The sequence below is a fragment of the Triturus cristatus genome, chromosome 9, assembly GCF_964204655.1.
Source record: "Triturus cristatus chromosome 9, aTriCri1.1, whole genome shotgun sequence".
NCBI lineage: Eukaryota > Metazoa > Chordata > Amphibia > Caudata > Salamandridae > Triturus > Triturus cristatus.
In genome coordinates this window covers 952177263-952204928 of record NC_140592.1, presented here as the reverse complement: position 1 = coordinate 952204928, position 27666 = coordinate 952177263, and the positions used below count along the sequence as shown (strand labels likewise).

At 42.8% G+C, this 27666-nt stretch overlaps 1 protein-coding gene across 1 annotated transcript in view; it reads right to left on the bottom strand.

Annotated features, from left to right (window-relative positions):
• The window catches only part of EML5 (EMAP like 5), a 1456757-nt gene that overhangs the window by 461930 nt on the left and 967161 nt on the right, over window positions 1–27666 (bottom strand). Inside the window, exons 20-24 of the mRNA XM_085626574.1 lie at window positions 21644–21771; window positions 19518–19659; window positions 16164–16316; window positions 11877–12008; window positions 9037–9125 (exon numbers count right to left, since the gene is read on the bottom strand). Coding sequence (XP_085482700.1) covers window positions 9037–9125; window positions 11877–12008; window positions 16164–16316; window positions 19518–19659; window positions 21644–21771 — 644 coding nt within the window. The remainder of the gene's footprint in view (window positions 1–9036; window positions 9126–11876; window positions 12009–16163; window positions 16317–19517; window positions 19660–21643; window positions 21772–27666) is intronic.

Here is a 27666-nt window from a genome sequence, read left to right as displayed (position 1 = left end):
TGGTATAATTCTGGGCAGCCATTTGGGCTGATGCGCTGTTCAAAATCCTCTATGGAAATTGCATGGGGAAATTGTATTTTGGGACCCCACCTCCTCATTTTCCTCAGCCCCCACCTGCAGGTTAACACCAAAACTTTCCTGGTAGCATGTGACCTTCACCAGTGGAACTTCTGGTTCTAGGGTGGCTAGACCATCAGGGGATGTCTCTTATCGGTTGAGATGCCACACACCTCCACTACATGGGTTCCAGGATGCTGGAGCGTGTCTGGAGCTAAATGGAGACAGCTCCTCATAGGCCCCCTGACCGGCCACCACAAAGTGTTTTTTAACTAAGCAAAACATGCTTTTCTTAAAACCAGAACATCTGAACACCATCTTTAAACGTGTTTCTCTTCTATTTATGAGTGACAAAAACAAAGTTCAACATTTCACTAACTGTTTTTACAAACATTTCCCTCTCAGTAGAAAAGTGTAATTTTTATGCTTAACAAATGTGTCAAAATTCAACTTTGGGGGTTTTCCAACAAGGCCTGACTAGCCGTACCAGACAGCAGGCGTTTCCTCTGGAGTCTGGAAGGGTGGGGGGCCGTGTTTATTACTGGGGGCCAGTTATGTAGCAGTGCAGTTATTTTAAAAGTGCTGCAGAGTTCCTTGTATACCCAACAGTTTTCAGGCAACAATAAAAGTGGCAAGTTAACGCTGGTGATTTATGTACCTGTCGATTGGAGTTTTGTCTAGTGGCAAAGAGTGTGTACTATGCAGATCACAGAACAGTATTTTATGTACATAGCTCAGTGGGTTACTGAATTTGTCACAGAGATTTGTTTTGTTACTGTGCAGTTTATAAATTGCAATCATAATATAAGTTAGAAAGTTAAGCTTTTCCCCCAATCTTTCATTTTTCTAATTTTGCTACAAAGGGTTTGTTTGGGTAGAAACAAATTCTTATTAGTCAACCCTAACCACTGTATTACATTCTGAATCCTGAGTTTGTGTTTCCCCAGACCAAGTCTACAGGTATGGATGACATGTGAATCTACACCTTGTAGTCCCCTTTGTCTTATGTAACATTTTCAAGACACTTATTTAAACACATATGATTCATTGTCTCTCTATGTGATGTAAAACACTCCAACACCCTACACTAGTAAGAGATGCCCCATAAAGTAAATAAAAATACATGTGAGAGGGGCTCTGAAGATATGAGAGCCACTGTTGGAGGTTGATATTGAGGGAATAATTGAAGAGCCCCAATAAAGATTTCCGTATCCTGGTGCACTGTAAGGTCATCATTTACTATGCTTGAAAATTAATACAATTGGATATATAATGAAAAATGTTTTGTAAAAAGCAAAATTTTTGCCATTTAGTCCCGAAATATATTTTTTGGGGGGGAATTGTTTTTTGGGGGGGGGGACAATCCCCCACCCCCCCCAACCCAAATTGTAGTGGTCAGGCTTGCTCGCTGTACTTGCTCGCTATGCACCGTATGGGGGCTGATCTGACAAACTTTGCTAGGGCTGCTTTGGGTTCCCAGTCTGGCCTGCATGCCACAGCTGTTATAACTCTGTTCCTATTTGTGCTTTACATTAATGGCCTGGAAAGTTTCCTCTGCACAGTGGGAAAGGTCTTGCCCAAAGTGGGTTCCAGTTTGGTCCTAGTCCTTCTATATGCAGACGATGCGGTTCTACTGCTGGGACCAGCAAGTGGGCTGCAAATTCTTCTCAATGCTTTGTGCACCTTTATGAGTAATTTAGGGCTGAAAACGAATTTGACAACATTTTTCAGCACAAAACGTGACCTGAAGAACGACAAGTCCAACAAATGTAGTCAAGCAGGGGTGGAAGTGGCCTAAGTCCAACACTTCAGTTATCTGGATAAACAGATAGATGCAGCAAAAACTGGACATTTTTATTACAATTCAGGCCCCTTCAATTTCAGAAAACTATTGATTCAGCTTTCTGCTTTTCTACAAGGCTTGGCCATGAACCAGTGAAGGAGATCTTGCATATTAATAGCAGTAAATCTATTGCAACCGGTACTATGGTGCTGGTGCAAGGGGGGACGCCAAAGTACAACAGGTTCATAAAGTGGAAAACACATTTCTTTGTACACTTTTGGCCCAACCTCAATCTGCATTCTCTATATTACGCCATGCTAAAGTTGGCCTAAGATATGTGGAAGATATCATCAATATTCTATGGCTGCGGGTATGCAGCAACCCCAAAGCTAAACTTACCAGGCACATTATTTCTGATTGCCTAATTTTGGACCACACCCTAGATATCACATGATTGACGTTCATTAAAAGAGTCTGTAACAAACTGGGAACTCAAGATTTTTATATATTGCCAGGCAGTACTTCCGCACAATTATTTGCTATGGTGAAAGGATGCTATTAATAATGCACACCAGAAGGCATGATTTGAGGAGAGACCAGCATTTCAACTTGGTGTTTCCCATCTGCCATTAAATGTTACACCTGTACCAGTGGAATATTTGACTCCTGTAGCTGGTGCCTGGCCAAGATTTCTTTTTACTAGGCTGCGCTTCAATCTGGTTCATTAGGTTTCACCTGCACAGCTCTTGCACTGTGCTTGTGAAATCAAATGTTTTCAATATAAACCTAAAAGGAGCTTACATCCCACCCTCTCTCTTTCCTGGCTTTTCATAGGCTCCTAAGCTTGCCACTTAACTTTTCCTCCATTTCTATTGGCTGTAACATTTTCCTGCATTTACCAATGCGGATTCCTCCTCTACTTCTCTCATCAGTTTCCCGTAGCCGAAATACTGTTAACATCCGCTTTGGTGGAACTATTTTTTTCCATAACGTTTTGCCTTTTTCGTCTTGCAGTAGCTTTAGATAGCAACTTATCACCAGGAGAGACTAAGTGATTAGCGCAGAATCACAGGATGTTAAACCGCTGAGACTCGAACCGGACTCTGGCCGCTGCGCCACGTCCTCTTCACTCCTGTGATACTTGTTCTTTTTTTAAACCTGGTACACTGTTACACAGAGCATGCAAACACATATTTTGTGACACTGGATAACTGCCCCTCCCACCCAATGGTGGTGGAAGTGAAACTACTTCGCTGCACCACCCGACCAATGTATTATTTATTCAGAGCAAACACAGTATATCTAAAGTGTTTTAAATCGTCAGTCACACCAGATAAGTCCTATGTTTAAAGTTCAGCTTGTCTCTCCATCCTTTTATTGAACGTCTCTGTTAATTTATTTAAACGCTGTGGCCTGAAAGCATGTTTCTGCGCTCGCTGGGGTTAGGTAAACTCCTGCAAGGGCTAATCTTTCAAAAAGCAGGCGAGAAATGTTGTATCCAGGCTGAGGGCACAAGAGCTTCGCCTGGCCTTCCCATTTTTCTATTGGCCCCGGATGAACATGGCAAGGCTCCACTGGCTGTTAATGGTGTCCCTTTAACCTCCCACGCTACTGCTAGCCCCCTTCTAAGCACTAGAGCTCCCCTCAACCTGCCCAACTAGATCTCTGTGACTTCCCTAACCCCAGCTTCACCACTTCAACCCCCCCAAAAGCCACTTCCCATGCGGAAACATATTTCCAGAGCATTTAACTCTGGTTTGGCCTCTGGTGAAGGAAGAAAGTCAGGGCTGAATCTCAGTGCAATGTCCGATGCAAGAACTTTCAGTTTGTTCGTTCCTCGTGGTAAACGCCTCACCAGGTACCCAGGCGTGAGTACACCGGTCCACTTCTTGAGGTATATGTTAGTTCCAAGGCAATACAATGCATCTGTAACTGTGATAATTAATATTTAGTTAAGGGCTCGTTTTGTATATATGGCTTGCTTCTGATCATAATACACCCCTAGATAGTCGATATGCTGAAGATATGTTCTGGGCCACTATATCAATTTCCCTGCTTCCTTAGTGTTGTTCACCACCCGGAGACTTTTTCTTTTAGCCTTTTCTGTGTACATTTGCACCACAGCAGCCCATTATTCTTGGGCATTGCCCCTTGGACCCCCACCACCCTCATGACACTGCCATCCATTTCCATCATACCACCTCCGCTGCGACTCTGTCCCGTGATTTTCACTTCTGTGGCCTTTTCCCTTGCGCGCTGCACAGCTCCCACCACACTCATTAGGCTGTGCACCACTGCATCACTGTGGCTTACTCCTCTGCAACACTATCTCTTTCTCACACATTACTGCAGGCCTTTCAGCTCATCCTCGGAAGCACTGCGGCCCTTTCTTTTATTCTTTGCGCCCCTGCAGCCATTCACCATGTCTAATACTTCAGTGGTCCACTTTTCTCTGACCTTGCATCCAATTATGTTTATTAGTTTGCATATAGCGCTTCACACTCCATATCTGCCACCTCTAAGAGCTATAACAAAGACCATTCGCTAACCCCCTCTTTCATTGCACTTGGCAGAGCACCCTTACTCGCCGTTACACCAGAGCGTGGTCCTTGATTTTGGCATATCAGAGGCAGTTCTTCTTAGTGGGTTTGAGGTGTGAGCGACGGCCAACACACCCATTCCACGTAAACTGTCGCTCACACAAGCAGATCAGTTGAGGCCAGTAACAGGCGTCACTAAATAAGAGTCCTGCTGCACTCCCAGGATGCTTGTTTCCGGTCCAGGGAGGTCCTAGCTTGGCAGTACTGGTGGGACTGTTCCCATGAGGAACAGGGTCAAGACTGATTTGCATATGGCCAGGTCTAAACTGGGGTGGCATGTTGAGCAAAAGAACGATGCATTTAACCCGGATCTCTTGACTGGGGGTGAATGTATGATTTATTCAGCATTCAGTCCATTATTTGTAGGTCTCGGCTAGCGAAGGCTGCGCTTGCGCAGTCTCGCTGTCGAGATTTTATGTTTTCTAGTAGTGGGACTTGAACCCGCCCCTCTTCTCCATTGGCTGGCCTCTTAAATGCTGGTCAGCCATTGGAGAAGAGCTTTGTCTGTCAATTCAAGCCCCGTCTTTTTCAGATTCGGGGGTGTGTTTTTTCGCTTCTTTCTCTTTTTACACTGGTGGGCGTGTTTTTTTTTTACAGGGACGTTCTCGTGTTTATTAGGTCTCGGCTAGCAAAGGCTGCGCTTGTTCGTGTTTCTTGCTGCGATGTTTGTCCGTTACTGGTGCTTCAAGAGATTTTATTTAATACTATCTGTTTTTGAAATGCCACAGGTTGGTATTAAATGCTTTAACAGACTATGGTTCTCCAGTATTTGTCACGGGCCTGTCCATAACGGATGGTGTGTTTTGGTACACTATCTTTGGCTTTTTGCATGCGTTAACATAGCCTGGTACAAGCTTCAAAGTTAATCTCTGAGAAGTAGGTTCCCCTCTGAAGCACGCTTCATTGGGGCAAATACCGAATTACTTTGCCCGACTCTTTCAGTGACTCCTGCTCCTCCCAAGCCCGTTTTGGGTGCCCATGCTTTGGTACTTTTTGGACCGTGCAGGTTGATGACATAGTCGGAGTTGCGCCGAGGAGTCGCCCGTAGTGGAAGGCTTTGCTGGGAACATTCAAGGGGCGATCCGAGAAGGGCAGAGCGGATCCCGAGGTCCGTTGTTGATGGACCCGAGGGCCCGTGAATGCTCGAATAGGGAGCCCCGGAGAGGGAGTACAGAGAGGGGAATCCGGGCCATGCAGCGTCCCTGCCTAAATAGGAGCAGCGCGGGGCCCTTGTGAGTACGGGTCGGAGGTGGCGGGCATTCCCCGGTGATAGGGTCAGGGGCTAGAGTGGATCAGGGACATTAGGGGGTGCGTCCCAGAGCAATATCTGTAGTTAGACATCGGATGCGCACACCATGGTAGCCACCAGGCTTCACGTCCCTGCGCCTTTCCCATCAGCGCTGTCCCGTTTCTTGTGGGACTTAACTCCCCAGACGGGGTTCAGATACGCCAGGGGACACCCCAGCTCTGCACCCCAGTCCCTACACTCAGCCCGCCCGGGACAGCGGCGGGGATTGTCACAAACAACGGCCGCCATGTTGTGAAGAGCCCTCGTCAGAACTTGTCTGGGTTGGATTCTGAGGGAATCTTAACTCCTGACCCTTGTTTACAGCAACGAAATTAAAGAGCAATGCATTTCGTCAGCGCTGGCACTGCTCATTGTTCCAGAGTTTATTCAACCCCTAAAAGTCACTCGGACTTTATTACAGAGTGCATCTCTGTGAAGCTGTGTTTTAGTACTTTAATCGTTTTCATTTATAATTGGTAATACAAACTTCCGAGTTGTCATCTAAAATGTTTGACTGAATGTCAGTCATTCCTTTGGCAAAAAAAGTCTGTTCTTGCTCATGTTTGTCTGTGCCTTGTGTACCCCCACCCCACCACCCGTAGTCTGTGCCTTGTGTACCCCCGCCCCCCCCCACCCGTAGTCTGTGCCTTCTTTACCCCTGCCCCCTTTTCTGTGCCTTGTTTACCCTCACCCCCCCACCCGTAGTCTGTGCCTTGTTTACCTCCTCCCCCCACCCGTTGTCTGTGCCTTGTTTACCCCCTCCCCCCACCCATTGTCTGTGCCTTGTTTACCCCCTTCCCCACCCGTTGACTGTGCCTTGTTTACCTCCTCCCCCACCCGTTGTCTGTGCCTTGTTTACCCCCTCCCATTGTCTGTGCCTTGTTTACCCCCTCCCCCCACCCATTGTCTGTGCCTTGTTTACCCCCTTCCCCCTCCAGTTGTCTGTGCCTTTTTTACCCCCTCCCCCACCCGTTGTCTGTGCCTTGTTTACCCCCACCCCCCCACCCGTTGTCTGTGCCTTGTTTACCCCCACCCCCCCACCCGTTGTCTGTGCCTTGTTTACCCCCGCCCCCCCACCCGTTGTCTGTGCCTTGTTTACCCCCGCCCCCCACCCGTTGTCTGTGCCTTGTTTACCCCCTCCCGTTGTATGGGCTTTGTTTACCCTCGTCCCCCACCCGTTGTCTGTGCCTTGTATAACCAGTATTTGTTGTAACTGAATGCCAGTCGAAATTATAAATCCATATATAAAGGCACAGACTATGTGCGTGTAACTTTGTAAAGGTTGGAACGGGATGTGTTCATTGTTTTTCCCCTCATCTTGTTTTTAATAGTAGTGTGATATTGCAAAGCGTTTCTTATTCTATATTAAGGGTGCAGTGCGTCATGAATGTTATTGTATGAAGAATTTGTATGCAACCTGCAAATAAAGAACAGATCCTAAGGGAACTCTCCCCGTGCTCAGCTTGGGGTATGCTCCCTGCCAGTGACGCCGGAAGGAAGGAATGGCAGTGATCGGTGCCAGTGTTTCAGGGTATAAATGTTATCACTTTGCCACCATATTATGTACCAATTGCGTACTTTCAGGCGGTGCAGTTCGGGGCCAGTATAATACACCCGGTGTCATCTTTGCAGTGCATGGAAAGTTAAGGTGATCCTAGATAAAGTTTTATACATCATAAGGCTAGAGACAGGTTATCAGACTTGACGTTTCTGACGTTAGAAGCAGCTGCTTCTAACACTTCTCTCTAAGCACTCTTGTTGCCTCTGCTAAAATTGTGTGTGGCCGATTAAGCAGCAGATGTGAGCAGTCCCGTGCTCCACCAAAATCTTGTCCACTCTCTAGAGCTGGATGTCACTGCCTCTACCGCCCACACCGCAGGAGGTCAGAAGTTGATGTCACTGGCTCTTTTTCTGGCTTTCCTTCATGTTATTAACTGTACCCATGAGAGTCAGTCGCTGAAGCACCATTATCACATGCTTTTGTAAATCTATAGATATAAATGTTGGTGCTCAAAATTGATTTATGAGCCTGCCTCGACCTGTATTGTCGCACTGGTATGGTGGCTCCTCACACTTCCAAAATTCTCACCACCCGCTGCCTGCATGTACAGTGCCCAAAGGAAACGGTGACCTGTGTACCCTCCCGGACTGGCCCTGGTCACCTTTTCCCTTTGCTTCACACAGGCCAGTGTGGAACGTCCTTGTTAACAAGATAAGCGGGCAGAATAACTCACCTAGGCATGGATGAGTGTCAGGGTCACATGATTGCACCCTGGTCACACTCACACAGCTGTATCCCAGCAGGTTCATGCATTTGCTGCAGAGTCGAATGTGTATACACAGCTTCCTTTCCTTCTAAAACAGTATAGTGAGCCTGCTGCGTTGTTCCCTGTGTATTCTAAAGGGTCCAGAATCAAATCCTGGTTCGTCAGCTCAGTGGGTTAATGTGTTTGCTGCAGGGGTGTGCGTGGCTTTTTTTGTAGGTGGCTCTATGTGTGGGTGGCTGTGTGAGTAACTGTGTGTAGGTGGCTCTGTGTGGGTGGCTCTATTTGTGTGTGGGTTGCTCTATGTGAATAGCTCTGTGTGGGTGGCTCTGTGTGTGTGGGTGGCTTTGTGTGTGTGTTGCTCTGTGTGTGGGTGCAAATGCAATAGGTCTCGCATTTGAGAGAGATTAAGCTATTGACATTGTAAATAACAATGCCATTTCTTTAAATGTTTTAAAAACAAAATCATAAACAAAAAATAATGTCATGAGCAATGCCAATAGCTCTAACTTTAACAATGCCGAGACCATTGCATTGTAAATGCTTGTTTTGGGTAGCACTGCTGACACCGCGGCATCCCAAGGTCCGAAGTCCTAATTAAGTGGGGACATGGGGACTCGGGGAGGGGGGGCAGAGCCTTCCCCTGGGGTGGAGTTAATTCCTGAAGCTCACTCGTGCTTCCTGTTGAACAGAATAGGACAATACTATGATGCATCATCTGCTATATACAATGATATGGGCCAGAGACTACGGCCAACACACCGCACAATACATATTGAAATATGCATTTACTTCGGTTACAGTTTAGTACTTGCAGTGCACACCTCTTACCATAATAGTGCCTAATAGTGCCATTGATTGACGTATTAGGGGAATTAAAGGCTTCAAAACCTATGTTGTTTATGCAATAACAAGAGACACACATCATATTTGCAGCTGAAACAAGGCAAACTGCAAATAATTAGAAAGTGAGAATAAAACTGAATGTTTCACTCAGTTGTCGTATTGTGGTCATGCAGCCATTATACTAGCTTGTCTTCTTACCTCTGGACTTGGAATGTTTTGCTTCTTTCCACGAGGAGCCTCAAAGAACAGCTGTTCCTTCGCACCGGTGTTTATCTGTAAGAGTTTACCTGCGCAAAGAACACACGCATAAGGATAGGTCATCACAGCACCTCTTCTAAGAAGCGCCGATGTAAATGTGTATGTTTCTTTGTTATTTCACCTACACATGAATATTTATTACAAAACATATAAGGACACAAAAGTTGCATTAGCCTTTTTATTTCCCTATACAATGTTCACAAGGATTGTCTACTTAAGATAATTTGTTCAATTGATTTCTGATTTTACACCTGGTAAAGACATTGTGAAACATGTCAGAGCTAAAAAGCCAATAAAGTAGCGTTGAATGGCATCCTGGTCTGCGCCAGCCTCTATTATTCGTCTGTTACCCTCAAAGGACTAATGGTTTCCACCTCTTAAGATGAGGCAATAAAGGTGCATCATGATTGACAAAGACTTATGAATTGGAACAACAGTCTGGTTGCAGCGCAGAAAACCTGTTGAAATACTTAAGGTTGCTATGCAGAAAAGTCAGGGTTAGTCTGACTACATACAGATGCCAGAGCATACTAGTGGGAGACATGCAGAATTTGCTTCAAGTTGTACTCATCTTCTACTAAACTATGAAGTGGCGAGTACAGTGGTGCTCCTTGGCCATTCTAGCATTTTGCTTGGCTATGTCAGAGATTAATGGGTGTCCTCTGATTTTCCATGTGGTTACAGTGAATATGGGGAGGTGTTACCTCACGCTTAATTGTATTGTACAGCTTTTGCAGAGGAGCATGGTTCTACACTCATCCTGCGCTCCTTCCTTCTTCCACCACCAGACAAAGTATCTCAGGGTGGACATTCTCACAAACCGGAACAGGGACAACTGTTCAGCCTACTTTAGTTATGTGTCCTACATTTTCTCTGTGTGTTGTAAGTGCACAAAGCCAAGATAAAAGCCACAAAAAGGAGGCTTGAAACACCACCACTAATAAATGGTAACTCTAGCCTAAAATGCTATTTTCCTTTTAGCATGCCAATAACTCCTTTTAAATAAATGTTCAATATGAAATCAAAAGACTATGGGCCAGATGTATGTATAGACTGACGTCCCACCATGAGGGTGGAGTAAATTACTCCATTCCCATGTAGGAGGGACCGCCTGTCAAATTTAAAAGTGTCCGTCAAGCAGGTGGTCTTTATAAAGCACTGTCAGGAACTGACGCCCGGGGGTTCCTGTCAGTGCAGCTTGCTGTTTGGTGCAGGTTTGCCTCAGTATGACACAACCCTGCACCAAACAGTTTTATTTTCAAAAAGAAAATCCTGAAAGGGATTTTCTTTTTTGAAATAAAAAAGTAAGGCTCCCCTCACCATGAAAGTCATCTCCCATGGTGGGGGGGTGAGGGGAGGAGTATTATTTGGTTTTTACTCTCCTTCACTGCCAGGGTTTTCCTGGTGGTGACTTACGGTAAACAAATAGCTACATGTCCACCCATCCTGATTGGAACCATTGAACGATGCCTGGTGGCCTCTCAAACTAGGACCCTCACCCACTCCATCTGACCACACCCGCATACTTGGCATCATCCTGGACAGTGAGCTCACAATGAAAAGACAGACCAATGTAGTATCCTCCACCTGCTTCCTCAACCTTTGCACCTTCAGCAAGATGTTCAAATGACTCCCCATTGACACCAGATGCAATGTCACACAAGCCCTGGTCCCCAGCCGACTTGATTATGGATACGCAGTCTACATATGAATCACCTTGCACCTCCTCAAGAGACTGCAAGCTATACAGAACTAAGCAGCCAGACTCATCCTCGACCACTTGAAATGGACCCACATCACCCCCACCTCAAGAAGCCCTACTGACTCCACATTAAGAAGAGTTGCCAGTTCAAGATGCTGATCCACACCTTCAAAGCCCTCCACAGCCAGGGACCAGCGTACACCAAGCACCGACTGAACTTCCACCTTCTGTCCAGACACCTGCACTCCACCTCCCTCTACCTCGATCACACCCCCGATCTTCTGCAGTAACAGTGAAGGACACTCCTCCTCCTACCTCACTGCAAAGTCCTGGAACGAGCTACCATTTCACCTACAGACCTCATTCTCTCTGCTGGAATTCAGAAAAGGACTCAAGAACTAGCTTCTCAACTGATTCCCGTGCAGCAGCACTCTGAGTGCCTGGATACCCTGACACATGATTAGCCGCGCTAGACAAATCCAGATTGATTGATCTAGCCATTTCTCAGACTCCCCTTACTCCATTGAACAGCCAGCAAGGTTTGGCTTTGGCGGTCACAGTTTTCACCACCGTAGCCAAACCGAAGGTCTGCCCACATTTAAATTAGGCAGGGGACCTTCATGTTGGTGGTATGTGTACTCCATTGCCTCTGCAAGTCAAGTTGAAAAAAGAGATTGCATTTAGAAAAACAGTAAGTGACATCAACTTCTTTACACAACTCCCTTCCTCGCTGATAACAAAATGCCGCCTGTCCCTGCTCTTATTTTCCGTACTGGAGGAATGGGCATGCAAAAGTGCCGTACTGGAGAAATGGGGTTAGGCAAAAGTGTAGCATCACGTCAACCTTTAAGATGGGTCCTATCTATAGTGCACTAATAAAAGTAGGACAGCAGGAGAAAAGTCATTTCCATCCAGGATGAACTGGTTATGTTCACTTTGTGGTTTTCGCAGTATTACAATTTTCTCCTATTTAGAGTTGATAGATTGATATTCTTGAAATAGACTAAGGGATTTCTGAAAAAGAAATCCAATTTTGGATTGGTAATTACCTTTCAGAACTCCAGTGTGGATGACTTACCTCTCTTGTCCCAGTCTAAGTGTGTCACATAGCTAAAGGCTCCTTTGCAGATACCCACTCGTTTACTGCTCATCACACTGTAAATGTCAACAAAGCTGTCATAGGAGGCCACCGCCAAGTATTTTCCAGTACCTGTAACAGATTATCAAGAAATAACCAAATGTAATTAAATCATAAACAAATCCATTACATTCCCATCAAAATAGCAAAGTGCTCAAAGCTGTGCAATATCTATAATATGGGTCATAAACTCTTCAAAATTGACACACAGATGCCGATGGCAGATACAGACTACTACATCAATCGTGTTTAATTTTTGGTTTGCCCAAGTTGCCCATAATGAAACACACAAAAGGTGCTTGTTGATGATAAACCACAGATCCTAATATCAAGGGCTCTGGATTTTCATGGCCATGAGAGTTGTATAATAGCAACATGTTTTTGCAACATCCGTAGCTTCCTTTTACAAATCCTGTGTGATTACTAGCCATTTAGCAGGATTATTCAGTCTCATGTGTTAGAAGTAGTAAATGTATAGGCCACAATCCCTATAATTTATTTGTTGGGGAACGTCCCAAGGCAGAGCTTTTCCCTCTAATTTGTCCCTCATAAGACAGTTTCCTTCCCTATACACAGTTGGAATCCTCCCCTTCAACTTGATTCCACCGTTCCCTTTTTAATTTATCATTCCCAACCAACTGTAATCCTTGTTGAAACTACTTGGTTGTCCAAAATTGCAACGAACCATATGCTTGAATTCAACCCATCATCTCTCCCTTCCTTTCTAAACATTGTCTGATGCATCTATCACCCTATTATGTGGTGCATAGAGCCTAAGGGGCATATATCTTTTGTACTCTCCTCCTCTGCATGCATCAATTAGTGTAGTTGTAGTGGTGTTTTCACCCGGTGACTGTCCCTGTCGCCCACCACCCTCGTTTCCCAGCTTTGCATCTATCCACTCAACGATATAGAATATCAAACTTGTCCACTGTTTCTTTCCAAAACAACTTTTCATATTGACACGTTTCAAAATTCTTTGCTAATTCTCAGACTCCCAATATGCCAAGTCCTCCTCTTGATCAAGTGTTACACAGCAGGTTTGTCGTAGGGCTTCAATGCTCTCTGCCTGGAGTACTTTTGCTGGGGACCTCTTTATTGGTGTTCTGCCACATTGTGACACACATCTGGTGCTCTGCTATTTTGGGTCTTCTTCAGGAGTTTTTTCGTCTTTCGAGATTCCCAGATTCTTGAATGCCTCCTTGATTGACTTGATTGTGTGCTGAGTGCCTTACCAAGTAAATAAAAGTCTGAATTGGTACCCTCCGCAGTATTGTTATGTCATGCTCCTGAGAAAGTCTGTTATTAATCTGAATACTTTGGTAGATTTGCATTTGAACACCGTTCGGAGAGATCACCATTTTTCATTAGTTTGGACTTTAGAGGTTCTTTGCCTTCATAGTTTGGTGAACCTCGCTAAAATGTCAGTTAGCAAGTGGTTGGCTCTACTGTTCTGGGCACGCAGTCCAATCGTAAGGTAGAGCTGCTAGATATGTCCATTATGGCAACAAAAAGACCCTGTGCATAGCCTTTGATATTTTTGCACTCTGCTCCCTTGAGCGATTTTCTAAGCCTCCCTGCTTCAACTGTAAAATAAGGCAAGCTCCTCCAATGCAAGCACGCAAGCTCTGTGCTGTACCATATCTAGGATTGTTTAATCTGCATTTTCCTCCAGTGTGTTGACTTTCACCCAGATATGTCACATCTCTTCGGATGTCCATGATTCCTAGCTGCAGATGTTTTCACTGATGCTATTTCCTGTTAGAGGGACATGGAGATTTGCTTCACACAACTATTGGTGCCCTGGCCTTCATTTTCACTCTCTGGCACAAGTTCCTCTCCTTTACCACTGCCAGAATTTTGTTCTCCTTCTTCCTGACATTTTAACATTCTGGTTGAGCTTTGCAATTGCCAAGTTGGGGGACTTACTAAGAGTTCAGTCACTTCTCCCTTTTGTGACATCTCCTTCTAAGTGCTATACTGTATTCACCTCGCAGTGCCTACATGTTTGGAATTTCTTATTATTCGTCAGGAAAGATCACCTCTGTATCACCCACTGTTAAGGTTTGCACTCAGTCTTGTTCCCTTGGAGTACTATCTCTAATTAGAGGTTAGTATTGAGTCTCCTTTATTCAACATTATGTTTTCTGGTTTGCTTCCTTGTATTGGAACCTTTCCTCCCTGGATACATTATAGCACCAACTTCCTTAACTGCGTCTTAAGCAAGTCTGTTTTGCAATGTACTATTATGACCCCCAGCGTTCCTTTATGTGGTTTATAATAGGAGGAGATAACCCACTACGTATTCTGCTGTTTTATTTGATATTATGTGGCGTTAGGGCAGATTAACTGTGCATGCTGTGCTCTCACCTTCAGTTAGTGCTGGTGTTTTCGTTGCAGGCCATAGAAGCATCCGGTTGCACTGTTTTGCTTCCTTATCACAGCCTGACTGCAATATGGGTGCATTGATGGGTAAGGTCCTACTTCCCACTCTTACTGTCAGACAAGCTCCACAGTCTCTCCATCTCTCAGTAGTTACCATGTGTTTTACTTTCTGCCCCTTCTCGGTGGGTCCCCACTCTGGCAAGGATCCGCCCAGGTGCACGGTTCCTCTTTCAACTATGGCCAGGGTGCCATTTTGAATGCTGGACTACATTCCTTGTCCAGGCCACTTCCTTGACGCGGCCTCCTTTCCTACCCAGGGTTGCTTCAACTTTGGAAGTGGTGTCGTCACGTTTGTGTTGCAGCAGCACCAGCAGGGCTGGAGCCATAGCTTTCTTTCTCAGAGAGGGGCAGCTGGCGCGGAGAGCTGATCTCCACATCCTCAGCCTCACAGCCAAGCCATACCCCTGATTCTCTTTTGAAAGCATGCATCATCTAGAAAACATTAAATGGCTTGGCTCCTGACTCCTTGAAAGATTGATTGCAATATTACCAACCTGCAACAATTTAGCATTTCTCTTGTGATCCAAAACTGTGCTCTAAATTGAAATGTGCAAAGTTTGCTGTATACATATTGAAGGTGGCTGGCATCCAACGAAGAAATGATCTTCTCCAACCCTTTGACACATCACTTCTTTTTACTGTTTTAAGCAGAATCTGAGATTGTACTTGTAGACCAAGGTCAAGTAGGCTGGTACTGCAAACACTCATCCAATCTGCCTGATGTATGTTTTTTTCATTTTACTGAAATGTTTAGTCATAACTTGTTTTCTAATGTTAAATTTTTGTTTCAAAGCTAAACACATTTTGACAATGCAGAGTCTGCACTATGAGTCACCATGAACGAACGAATGAATGAATGTGGCAATCAGTCATTGTATCGCAGGAAGCTGCTCTCGTGATAGGATGAGCAGGTCAGGCGGATCTCAGTAGTTACAGGCAATGGTGCAGGTCTACTAATAAATATTAACTAGTCAAACCTCTGACGTTCCTTTGGCAAAGCTGCATGACCGTATTATAATTCCTAACACCCAGTTAAACCTTCTTAAATCAGTCCTCATTTTTTTCTACCTTTTTCAAGAATCATTTTTATATGTTTTGTCTTCAAACTTTGACCATATTTGATTCCACAGTTACTGATGCACATTTCCTGTAACAGTTACATAGTATAGTTTAGACAAGATTCTTAGAATGTACTTTGCTCTTTCATGAAGGGACAACGTGCTTGTCAAGGTGTCAAGAGAACTATAAAATGATATACAGAGGCATCAAAATATAGCTGGTCCATCAGTGAGCCTCTGTCCCACTGCTGAAAGGCACAGTCATTTTACGCCCAAAGGTCACAGCATTCATTTAGCAATTTATACCAGAGTTATCTTGATGCTTATTTTGACTTTACCAGAATGGCACCCTTTTCTACCAACTGTGAAGCTGGTTCTGCTGATATGAGCAGCTGTTGACTGAAAACTTGTGGAATGCAGCCACCACCTGTTGTACAATGGTCTCCAAACAGGAATTATTTCAGATTTTTTATTGTTCAAATTTAAACTAAGTTTTGATGACCACATATCAAAAAGTCCACCAGCTCCATGAAAACTACAACAAGATACCTTATCAGAATTTGTTTGCAATGTTAAAGCTACCACACTGGCAGACTCTAGATATCAGAGGGACGAACTATGATTTGCTTATTAGGATTGTCATAATTTTAGGCTAAAAACCTACTTAAATTTTTATAAAACAGTGATAAAAGTATGTTCAAGTTGCACAAATCACTGTACTTACCAGGTGAAAACCGTATGTCAGAAATAACATCCTTTCTGTGATGAAATGAGACCAAATCCTCAAGGGTGTCAGCATTCACTATCAAGAAACTTCCGTCGTTCAGCCCCACTGCCAAAGCCTTGCCATCCGGAGAAAAAGCACAACATCGGCCGCCTGAAACCGAGCAAAGTACACACTTAAAGAAACGCATACATAACTGGTAAAATTTAAGGGGGTTCTGAAGACATGTTTGTTTGGAGGCCCCGCTCATCTTTAATGAGCAAGTGCCCCGTTCTGAATTCATGGTGCGAAGGCTGTGCACAGAAAAATCTTACATATTTTGAATTTTGTTTCCTAATACAGGGTTTTATTCCTTGCTGAATACATCTCTGTTTATTTGTCCTTCAAGTCTAACTTTAACTTTATACTGCAATCTTAAGTTTCAGTAGCAGGTAGCTATCTATGTATCGTGTTCGACATGAAGTCTGCCTTTTCGATTCAAGAAGGTCAATGTTCTAGTTTGTAAATGTGAAAGTAAACCCCCTTCATTTCATCCTTTTATGTGCGGACGGATGAACTCTGTTGTCTTACGTGTTTTCCATCTTTCTAGTGTCTCTAGTTAGTCCTCTGGTGTTCATTATTCATGATGATCTTCAGGTGTTTTAAAATCAAATAGTATTTAAATGTCCAGTATTTGTAAAGCGCAAACAATTACCCGAAGGGGTCTTTGATCCTACACTCTGGCCAGGTCCAGGTTTCTCAGGCCTCCTCTTGTTTCCATATGTAGCCAATTTGTGGCTGTCTGATCCAGACTTGATATCTTTGCCAACCCATCACTATTTCACTAAGGCGAAAGACGAATCTGCAAATCTATCAGTGGTGTTTTTATTCTTAGAGATCAGGCTTAATCCCAGCACAGAGTCTCCTGCGCCTACACTATTTAACTTCCCTGAACTTCATTTAGAATTTGTAGTCCCAGACTATATGGAAGAATCCTGCACTTATTTAACTACATCTGGGACATTGTGCGGCTTTATCTATCATAAATGTGTTTATTTTACTGAGCATGATGTAGGTTCTATACACAAAACTGAATTTAAATTCGAGAACATTTAGAGTTGCTTTAAGTATCTTGCTCCAATCTTCCTGTTTGCTATTTATCTCAGACATTCTTATAACAATTTAGATAGATCTAGGATTAATCAATGTATTATAAACTCGGGGCGGAGGGTCACTTTCTTTCGTTTCCTAGAATCTCTTCACTGTAGCTAGGAGGGATCTCTGTGGTACAAACCACCCGCTTGAAATGTTGTAATCTTGTATTAAGTCTTGGCCATTCCTAACAGTTCTACCCTCAATTTAGTCTCCCACTGAAGAAATTCCTTTTTCACTTCACATGTTTAGTCATTCTTCCGTAACTCTTATGTAAAAAAGTAAAAGAACTTCAGCAGCGGACCTAGAGGAGATAGTACAACATGAAGCAGCTGGGTTTCAGGAACTGAAGCATACAGAACAGCCTGGAGAACTCAAAGGATAAGCACAAGGAGGACCAAAGGGAGCATCCAAAAATAACAAATGTGTCCATGGAGCTAAGTTGGTGCAAAATGGTACAAGATCCAAGGAAATCAACAAGACAAGTGCCAGGCAAAAAGGTACTTGTTTGAGGTGTTTATATATTGTGTCTGCCATGCTTGACTTGGAAATACTACAATGCCTCCATTTTTTATAAGGAAGCTATACTGCTCCAAATGAGGCAATGCAACAAAGATGGAGCATGAAGGACGTCAAGACTGTGGAATGCAATGTAATCTGTCCATACATCTTTACTTACATCTGTATTCCATATTCTCCAGATATTTCATGTGTACTTTATCCCTGTATATTTCTTGTGCTGTGTGACACCTTGCATTGCCATACATCTACAAAGATGACTACTGGGAGTGCAACTACAGTAAGAATACTTTTATCATGACAACAGCAAATTTCCACAGTCGAAGGTTGATTTTATACAGCGGGCAGGGGACTTTTATTCATTGGCAGCTTCATGATCATTGACACCCTGTCTGTCGTCAACCCACCCATCTGCTGTTTATTCAGAAACTGCTTCGTAGTCGGCAAACTGTTTTTGATGAGTTCTTACGCGATGAGTGGCCGACCATTTTTTTGTTTACATACTAGAAGAAACCACATTTGTGCGGGGGGCTAGAAGCTCAGGGGGAGGAGGGAAAACAGCCATCCTATCAGTTTTTGTCCCATGCTTTCTGGGCTCTGAAATGTCTTTTGTGCCCATAGGTCTTACCGTTTCCCCCTGTTTATTTTCTGAGATTAAGGGTTGCACAGGTGACAGAGGGCCTTAGCAGCAGGCTCTGTTGGTTGCTAGTTTGATGGTGAGCTGTTTTCCTCTTTGGGTCGACCAGACTGGAAATCCAGTGTCCTCTTTTTGGATGGCACTGGAGTTGCAGCAATGTCTTCTCCCTTCAAAGTGAGAGCCACTTGCCTGTCATGTTCATTAAGAGTCTTTTTTGGAAATGTGAAACAAATGTTGCATTTTTTGGGGTCATAGATGTGATGAAGGTTACCTGTACATATGGTGTGCTTGTACATCACATACATTTGTTTTTTTCAATAAGCAGCACACTTTTTGAACAGGCACTGGTTTGTCTTTTTCATAGCCATCTTCAGACTCAGTCAAAAGTGAAGAGGAAAATGCCAGCATGCACTACCTCACACAAAAGTTACACTCTAAATATAGATGGAAATTGTCAAAAAGTGTTGAATTTAGGAACAGAGGATGCCTCACATAAACGTTGGGTGGAAAAATCAGGGAGACTAAGCCTTGAAGGGAGAGGTGGGGGTTTTTGTACCACCACCTCACAGTTCAAAGTGACTGGCAGGTCACATAAGGAGGTGGATACACAGCATGGAGTCTATGGAACTTCTCAGAACTAGTTAAATCAGTAAAACAACTGCTAATAACATCATGGAACCAAGAGTACCCAGCCTGACAAGCATGTAAGTATATATAAGATCCAATGCTGGAAAACCAGTACAGCAAAGCAAAATTATTCACAGAATGAGTCGATTTTGCCCAGCGGTGATGAAACCCAGTCACACATGGAAAGGTTGCTTGGCATTATTAGAGAAATAACCTAACCAATATATAAAGATGCAAGGGTCAGTTAAAACTACATGTACAATTAATAAGTATATATTTTATTCTCCCTACAAAGAATCTATCCAGTAAGTGCCAGACAAGTGGATGAAAACAGCCCCATCAACAGACTGTCACAGGCTTTAAGAAGGCAATCAGTGAGGGGGGGGGGAACAGAAAGGGAAATGGCAAAGCATACAACGGTTGCGGTTTTGGTTTTTTACCTTTCTTGAGCTTACGAACTGCTAGCATGCAGTGGCTGGGAGACAAGTCCCAAATCCTTAGCGTCTTGTCATCGCTTACGGTGGCACAAATTGGCAAATGTGGATGCGTAGCAAGACCCCATACCTCTCCTTCCATGTGACCCTGCAAAGAATCAAATAATATGTAAACTGAAAGGTGCACATATCAAAACACAGTTTGCTTTTGTGCACTGAGTTTCATATGATCCAATGTCAGCACATGGTTCCCTAGTGAGCACTGCATGAACCACCAGTACATAAAAATACCACAGAACAATAAATGAGAAACAAAACATAAAACCAGTAGTACAAATATATGCAATTGGATCCAGCTATCAACACTTTGACCAGGTCTCAACAAAGCCAAATTGGCTGTTGGAACATAAAGTTATTGAGAGCTTATTGAACCTACAAAGTATGCTTCAAAAGGATAGAGGTTGATTATGCCACAGTATTATGCCCATCAGAATCATACTGCTCCATTAACACGTGTGAAAAAAGTTTTCAAAGGCAAACTACCTTGAGGAAGAATCAAAACTTAGAACTTGGTGAGGGGCATGGCTGTTTCTGGTCTCTTCAAGTAGTGAAATCCAATGCTTTCCACAGCTATGAACGTTACAATGTCTTAAATTCGATGTGCTCCTCAAGTGGGAAAGCCAAAACATGATTACATGCGAATTCCAAATAGGGTCTGGGATTTTTTCTTTTAAAGCAAATTAACAATCTCTTTCTAATGGCCAATTACATAAATGTGTTTGGTAAAGCAAAGATTAATTATCAAGATATAAAAACACAATATCTCAACCATTTTTGAATTGTTGAACCTATTTTGAACATATTCTGAGGGGGTCCAACAAACAGCTTGAATAAAATCTGGCACTGATTATTTATGTGTTATACCAGGAGAAGAAAACACAATTTTATTGTTGCAACTTAACATCATCTTCAATGTCTGATGGAACCCTGGTCGATTCCATCAATGCTCCTAGAGCATTAATGTGTGCCCCATGCTTGCCTAGTCCACTGTGTTGGAGGCCTGCACAGAGAACACCAGGGAAATTGTATTGCCTTTATTGGCAAGGCCTGCAAAATCATTCCAAGTGCTACTGACAAAAGCCAGTGGTCACAAAACTAATATATATCCTCCTGGTTCCTTAAAATGATTGAATAATTATTGTACAATACAGCACAATCCTGCTATATTCCTTAGTGTAACTGTATGGTTATGCACAGCCTTGAGTACACAAAATACAACAGAAGTTTCACACTATTGACCTAACTGGTTTACATTCAACTGGCTCCAACATCTTGGGGCGCGGCCTCCCCTGACCTTTTTAATTTCCCATGTCAATGCTGCGTGAAAGAGTGTAAATAAGCATCACCCTCTCCTCCTTTGTAAATACTCCCACTCTTCCACACAGACTACAGAATGGAGTTCACAATGACAAGAAACCTCCTCCTGGTACATCTTGATTACTGTAGCATCGTCTAGTTCAGCCTCCCAAAACAACTCATTCTCAGGCCTCAAAGACATCAAAACCAGACTTTAACGTTCCTAAGTGGGACCACACCCAACACAAACGTAGCACACTCTGCAGGCTCCCTGTTGATACCAAGAAGAAATTCAAGGTCATGCCCAACATGTTTAAAGCTTACTGGGGCATACACTTTGGTTGTCAACTGAAAATGGCACTTACTTAGGCCTATCCAGAGCCGTTCGCTCATTGTCTACCCATAAGATCAACAAACGATCCTTCAGGAGGATGAAACATAGAGGAAGATTAGTGGCCATGCAAGGACCTGGACTCTTTAATGCTCTCAGCCCAAATCGGAGATCCTAACCTGCTTAAATACATTTCAGGAAACCTTTAAAAGCAACACTATTCAAGCTTGCCTCTCTATCTGAATTCTCCACAAACTAGGGGTACAGTTAGAAGAATACTATTAATTACCCACCCATCTGGAGTGCAGCCCCCTAACAAAATGTTGCATTACTTCACATCTTTTCCCATCGATATAAGGTAACCAAGAAGAAACAGAGTGCTTTATGAAAATGTTTGAAACATACATTTTCTGCTAAAATAAAACAAAACGCTGACAAGAGTTACCTGAACCAGCAGGGTAATTGGGCCACTTTTGTCCACTTCCAATATCTCGCCATTTTTGGTGCCCACTAAAATATGCCCATGTCCCAGCGATATGGCACGAATAGAAGGGTTATCTTCTAAGAGGAGACCTGCATTGTAGGATGAAAGAGATGATCATAAAAGGCAATTAAATCAGGCAAGCATTTTCTTTACTAAAGGTTGTGAATATGTTACTCAGTATAAAAAGTGTGGTTAATGTATTCAGCCTTCCAAAATACCATTCTCAATCTTAACATGAAAAGGATCACTAGCTGTAAAACCAGTGAAATGGATGCCTGGGTCTTGAGGGCCTCTGTTTTTGAGGGGCAGAGTAAGGTGTGTTGTAGGTATGGCTCCAGCCCAAAGTAAGATATGTTTTATGTTCCAACATTTTTGGTATCCTGAAAAAAATATGCTCTGATTTTTCATTCAGCACATCTTTGAGTGGGTTCCAACCCCCTCTGCCCAGCAAACATTGAACCACTGTGACCCACTAGCAGGTTACAGTTAAAACTCTTTATTGTGTTCGATTCATAAACATAATTGCAAAATGATCATTTTACAACATCTCCAGTCTATTTCGTCTTTCAATAACATACACCATAAAGTATATGATTAGTCATTAGAACACATAAAAACACAAAGGTCTATATAAAACTTAATCTTAATTAAAGCAGCTGGCTTGAGTTTTACTCACCTCTTTATGGTCGAAGAGACATGACAAAAAGTGACAAGGGCTACTTTAGACCTATAGGATGAATCAATGTAAAGTCAGTCTAAATTGAAGTCAACTATAAAATACAACTGCCACGGGCAACATAAAAGAAACAGGCTATACATGTTTGCCGATCTGGATCTTATTCACTTTATTTGGCCCAATGTTCCTGAAATGTAACCACCAAGCAGACTAGACAAGACTGTTGAGTCTAATATGCTATCACATTTGGCCAGTTCCTTTAGTGCCCAGGTGTTTAACCAAGTGGCTGATAAATTAGCAAACCAATCCTATCAGAGATGATGCTAGTGCATCATCCACTGTAAAAATGCCCAATCGGACAAAGAATGGCTACCTAAAATAGCTTTGCTATAAGGGAAAGAACTGTCCAAGATTTTCAGGAGAAACAATGAGTCAGTAAAGGCAACAAATACAGACATATTATTTATAAATGTGCCTAGAGTGGATATCCTGAAATCTAGAAGCGTTCTGGTACCTTGTTCTATGCTTTTCAACACATATCTCATCCTCGCAACTGCTGGAAACATTTTTACCAAAATTCAGTAAATAACTTTATTGCAAGTTCAAGTCGATGAATACGCTATACATTGCATAACATTTTGAATGATCAGATGGTGGCATAGTTTAGGTAAAACTGCATTAATTTTCACGTAATCTCAAATCTATGGCAGCATGTCAAATACGCATTCAAAGCAATACCCTAAACTAGTCCACTCTCAATATCTCAACTACGAGGGATAGCTTTTGCTGGTTCACAGCAAGGCTATTATTGGATGCTATTACCATTTTAAACATACTGAGGAAACACAAATACATGGACTATTTGAGTGTCAAATCTCAGGCCACACATTTGTTTTGTGCCTATTTGGAATACTACACAGATTTCTTAACTTGGTACTGCTTCCATGACCATCAAAAACGCATGAGTAGCGGCAGGTGGTGACAAAGGTAGGATTTACTGCAGCCGACTACAAACTCAGGCACTGATGACATAGAAATAACGTGGAGAATTATGGTGTAAGAAAGATTTTGAAGACTGGAAAATAACGGGAGAGATATTTTTGGATGACCTGAAAGTGGCTGAAGCACCTACTTAGACCAAGCCATGGAGATGTACAAACAAAAGTAAAAGTGTGATTTTGTTACAGCTATACCCATCGTTGCCTGAAATAGTTTGTCAAGTTCTTAAAGACATCGCCCTCTAAAGATATAGACAGATTTACTCTAAGGTGTGTTACGGAAGTGATCTCTCACACACAAAGATTATGCAAATGATGAATGATCAGTAACAGTCTTACGAGGAGTGATTAATAAATCCATTCCTACTCTGTTAAAAGAAGAATGGGAGGGTGATATAAACATTCTGATTACAAAATTAACTAGTAATAGAAAGAGAATGGGGAGAGGATGTAGCCTTACGGCTAGAGTGGTCGTCCTCGAAGCTGCGGAACCCGGTTTGGGTCTCGGCAACAACGCTCCACATCCCGTGATTCTGGGCAAATCACTTAATCTCTCCGTGCCTAACAAAATTGAATGTATTCTTGTGTAACAAAACTGGTACTCATGTAAAGCGCTCTGATGCCCGATGTCTCGGGTCTAGTTTGCGCTATATAAAACTCTAGAAAAAAAAGAAAAAAGAAAGGAACACCATTTTCAGCAGATGTGCTCTCTGGAGTCAAATTAAGGTCAGATGTGAATCTAGAGAAGAAAGGTAGAAAGCACAGGACATGAATTAGAATACCTTTACTCACAAAAAGAGTAGCAAGGGCTTTAAACAAGCTCTCAAAAGAAAAGTTGGAGTCAAAAACAGTAACCTTCACTAAAGAGGCCGGAGACTGACACAGCTGAGCATTGATATGACGCAGTAATAAAGTTGGAGACATAAAGATTCAGTGGTGTCAAGGTTAGAGAGACTGTGTGAGTCTAATTTTTAGCCTATGGTCTAAGAAATGAGGTACCAGAAACTAACAACTTACACAATCCTGACACAGTGCATTGCTTGCTGCCTTTAGACTACCAACCACGAAAAAGGAACTATATATGGGGCATATGCTATGCAATGACACATTTTTCCAAACTACATTATGGATAATTTAGACAGCCCAATGTAGAATTGAGACAACGGATTTCACCCCAGATGTACGCCTATTTGGTGCATGCAGCATATCGAGGTGTTCCCATACATTAGTTGGCATTAGGAAAATAGGCTAGTAGCAATATATTCCTTGTGATCCAAGTGTGATTTTTTAAAGAACTAAATGAACAAGTTACTTACCTTCGGTAGTGCCTTATGTGGTAGAGACAGGATCTAGCAGCATATTCCTTACCTTAGAATTCTCCCCAGGGTCTAGACTGGATCTGGAAAAGTTTTCCGCAGTACCTCTTTGCATTTAGAGGGCATTGCGTGATTCCATAGTGATGTCAACCATCGGATGTCACATCCACAGAGTTCAAATATAGCCCCACCTGGTGCACTGACGTAAGTTTCTTCAGTGACAACATTCTGCACTAAAAAAGCTAAGCCACTTACAGAAACTGGCCATGGAAACAGTTTGACAATAAAGACATCTCTCTCTGTCAATACAGACGTATAAGCAAAAAGGAGTATCTGAATATCAAGCAGGAAGAATATCTGAATATCAAGCAGGATATTGTAGGTAGGAATAAATCAGTTCGCAAAACGGGGAGAATGGGAGCGTCGATAAGGAATCTGCTGCTAGCTCCTGTCTCTATCACATAAGATGTTACGGAATGTAGTAACTTGTTCATCTGATAATGACATCTAGCTTTAGATTCCTTACCTTAGAATTGGATACCAAAGCAAAATTATCCCTGGAGGAGAGCCTGCGAACTGATTAGATCAAAATCAAATCCCTAAGTAGAACTAGCTGTTGTCCAGCTGGAGCATAAGAAGACAAAAGAGACCGGCCGCTCTTAGGCAGGAAAGCTAGCAGGAAATTACTCTGCAGCCAAAAACTGGTGGTAGGAACCACAGGTAATGAAAACAGACATAGAAAAAGCTGTACTCCTGGCAGAGGAAGAGAAATGTGCCACCTCAACCTAAAATGAGTGTACATGTACGACAGAACCCCAAACAGGATCAGCTGCGAGGAAGGAAATCCAGGACAGAAGGCAAAGCTACTGAGCCATAGCTCCTTGCCATAGGAAAACCTTGTCATAGCCAAACTCTTTTGTAGAAACAGAAAGAAGGGAAAACATAACCCATGCACAAAGAGGAGCATGGAGTAACAAATACAACAGCTGTCTAGACAAAGAAACTACCAGAGACAGAGGTAGCACCCCTGGAAGCACCCATAAGATATTCATACGTGGAAGAAAAAATAGTACACTCGTAATTGTAAAATATATACAAATTGGCAGGGACCCATTGATGACATTACAATGTCAGAAACAACAAGAGAACTAGGCTGAAAAGAGCCACGCAACTAGAAAAGAAAAGATAAGTATGAGAAGCAAAAAACACAGAAGGAAAAGGAAGTCAGCTGACACAGGAAAACAAGGCCAACCGACTGGTGGAGAAGCAACAGACCAACGGTTATGTCGAGAAGGAAGACTGCAGGTTGAAAAACCTCACTAGAGAGAATTCAAGACATGCATCCATGTTCATGAAATGCTAATACCGGGAAGATTAGAATAGGAATGCTTCCGAATCATCCAATAGTGAATCAGTCAGAGGAGGACCTGGCTGGGGTATCGGAGAAAATAGAAGATACATCATCAAACAAGGACAAAGTACCTAAGAAGCAGAAGTGAAAATAATAGCATTTATGAAAAGCTGAACCCAAACGGGTACAGAACATACAAGAGACCGGGAACAGAAAAAATTGCAGGAAGTATAAATCTATCGGAAGAAAATCCTGCAGAATACCACATATGGAGAATGCAAAAAGCCTTCAAAATACCACCGTATATGAAGAAAAAACTACTCTACAGCTTCCAAATGGAAGTGAAGATACGACAAGAGAAAGGAACTCTCAAGAAGATAGAGTACGAAATCAAAGGACTGGTATAACCAACCCTGAATGGGCTGGATGCAAAAGTATGTTGCATGTAGGAACAAAAGAAAACCATGAAAAAAAGAGTGTTCGAAAAGAGGAACCAAGCTCCTGACGAACCACTCTAAGAGAAAAAAGCCAAGGGACAAAGACTCTCACTAAAAGAGTTAAACAACATCCACCCTACAGAACATGGAGTATATGGTGAGGGCTGAAGAATAAGGAGGTAGGCAGGCAAAGGCCATGAGTGATAGCTGACCTCGAAGAGTGGTGTGGTAACAAGAAGAGACAAGATGAAGCAGCCAAAGAGACCAAGGGTGGTGGAACTAGAGAGAAGGCCCTTGAAATGATGGACTCACAGGGGAGTCAGAGCAACTGCCACACTCTGAAAACACACCAGTAGAAGAAAAAAGAGAGGAAAAAACATTGTTGAATGTTCACGTATGAACTGATATATAAATATAACTTACTATATTAAAATATAGCATTGTATTACATTTGAGTATAATGTTCCTGTTTTTTTTTTTTTTAACAAACAAGCATCACAGGTGCCCAAGAAGGGAGGGGCAAGGTCATCCCATCCGAAATATCAACAGCTGCCCGTTAAAGCAGTGCAAGACACACTGATAGGAAACAAGCTACCATAGAGAAGGGACTATCTACGCGTCCCAAAAGTCTGGTAGGAAAAGAAGAGTGTGTCAGGAAACATTGTATATCACCATAATCAAAAGGTAGGAAACTCCATGGAACGAAGGGAGCTTGGACGAGAGATGCACCCCAGTAGAGCATAAGTGCAAGGCGAAAAGTTGCATGCACAATCTTTCCAGTGTTACAATAGAAAATCCCCTATAAGAAGAACTAAAATACCATAAGTCTACCAAAAGAACACCTATGTGACATACAGAAGATGTCCCACAAGGACCAATGCAATAGTGCATCCGCCCAAAACGAGCAATTTACCATAATGATTACTTGCATGAATCCTGCAAAGAAGAAAAACCCCTATTCCATCAGGGATTAACATCCATTCATTGCCATAAAACAAGAAATTGCTCGGAGAGCTGAAACTACAATCCATCTTTGATGGTTCGGAAGAGAAAATAACATCTGCTGAAGGCAGGAACCCCTCACCAGGTGCCACCTGAAAGTAGAATGGTTAAAATGAAATGGAAACCAGAAGCCTGTCAATGGCTCAATGGAAAGAAAGAAAACTATACCCTGACTAAGTCTACGGGAGCCAGGAAAACAAGTCC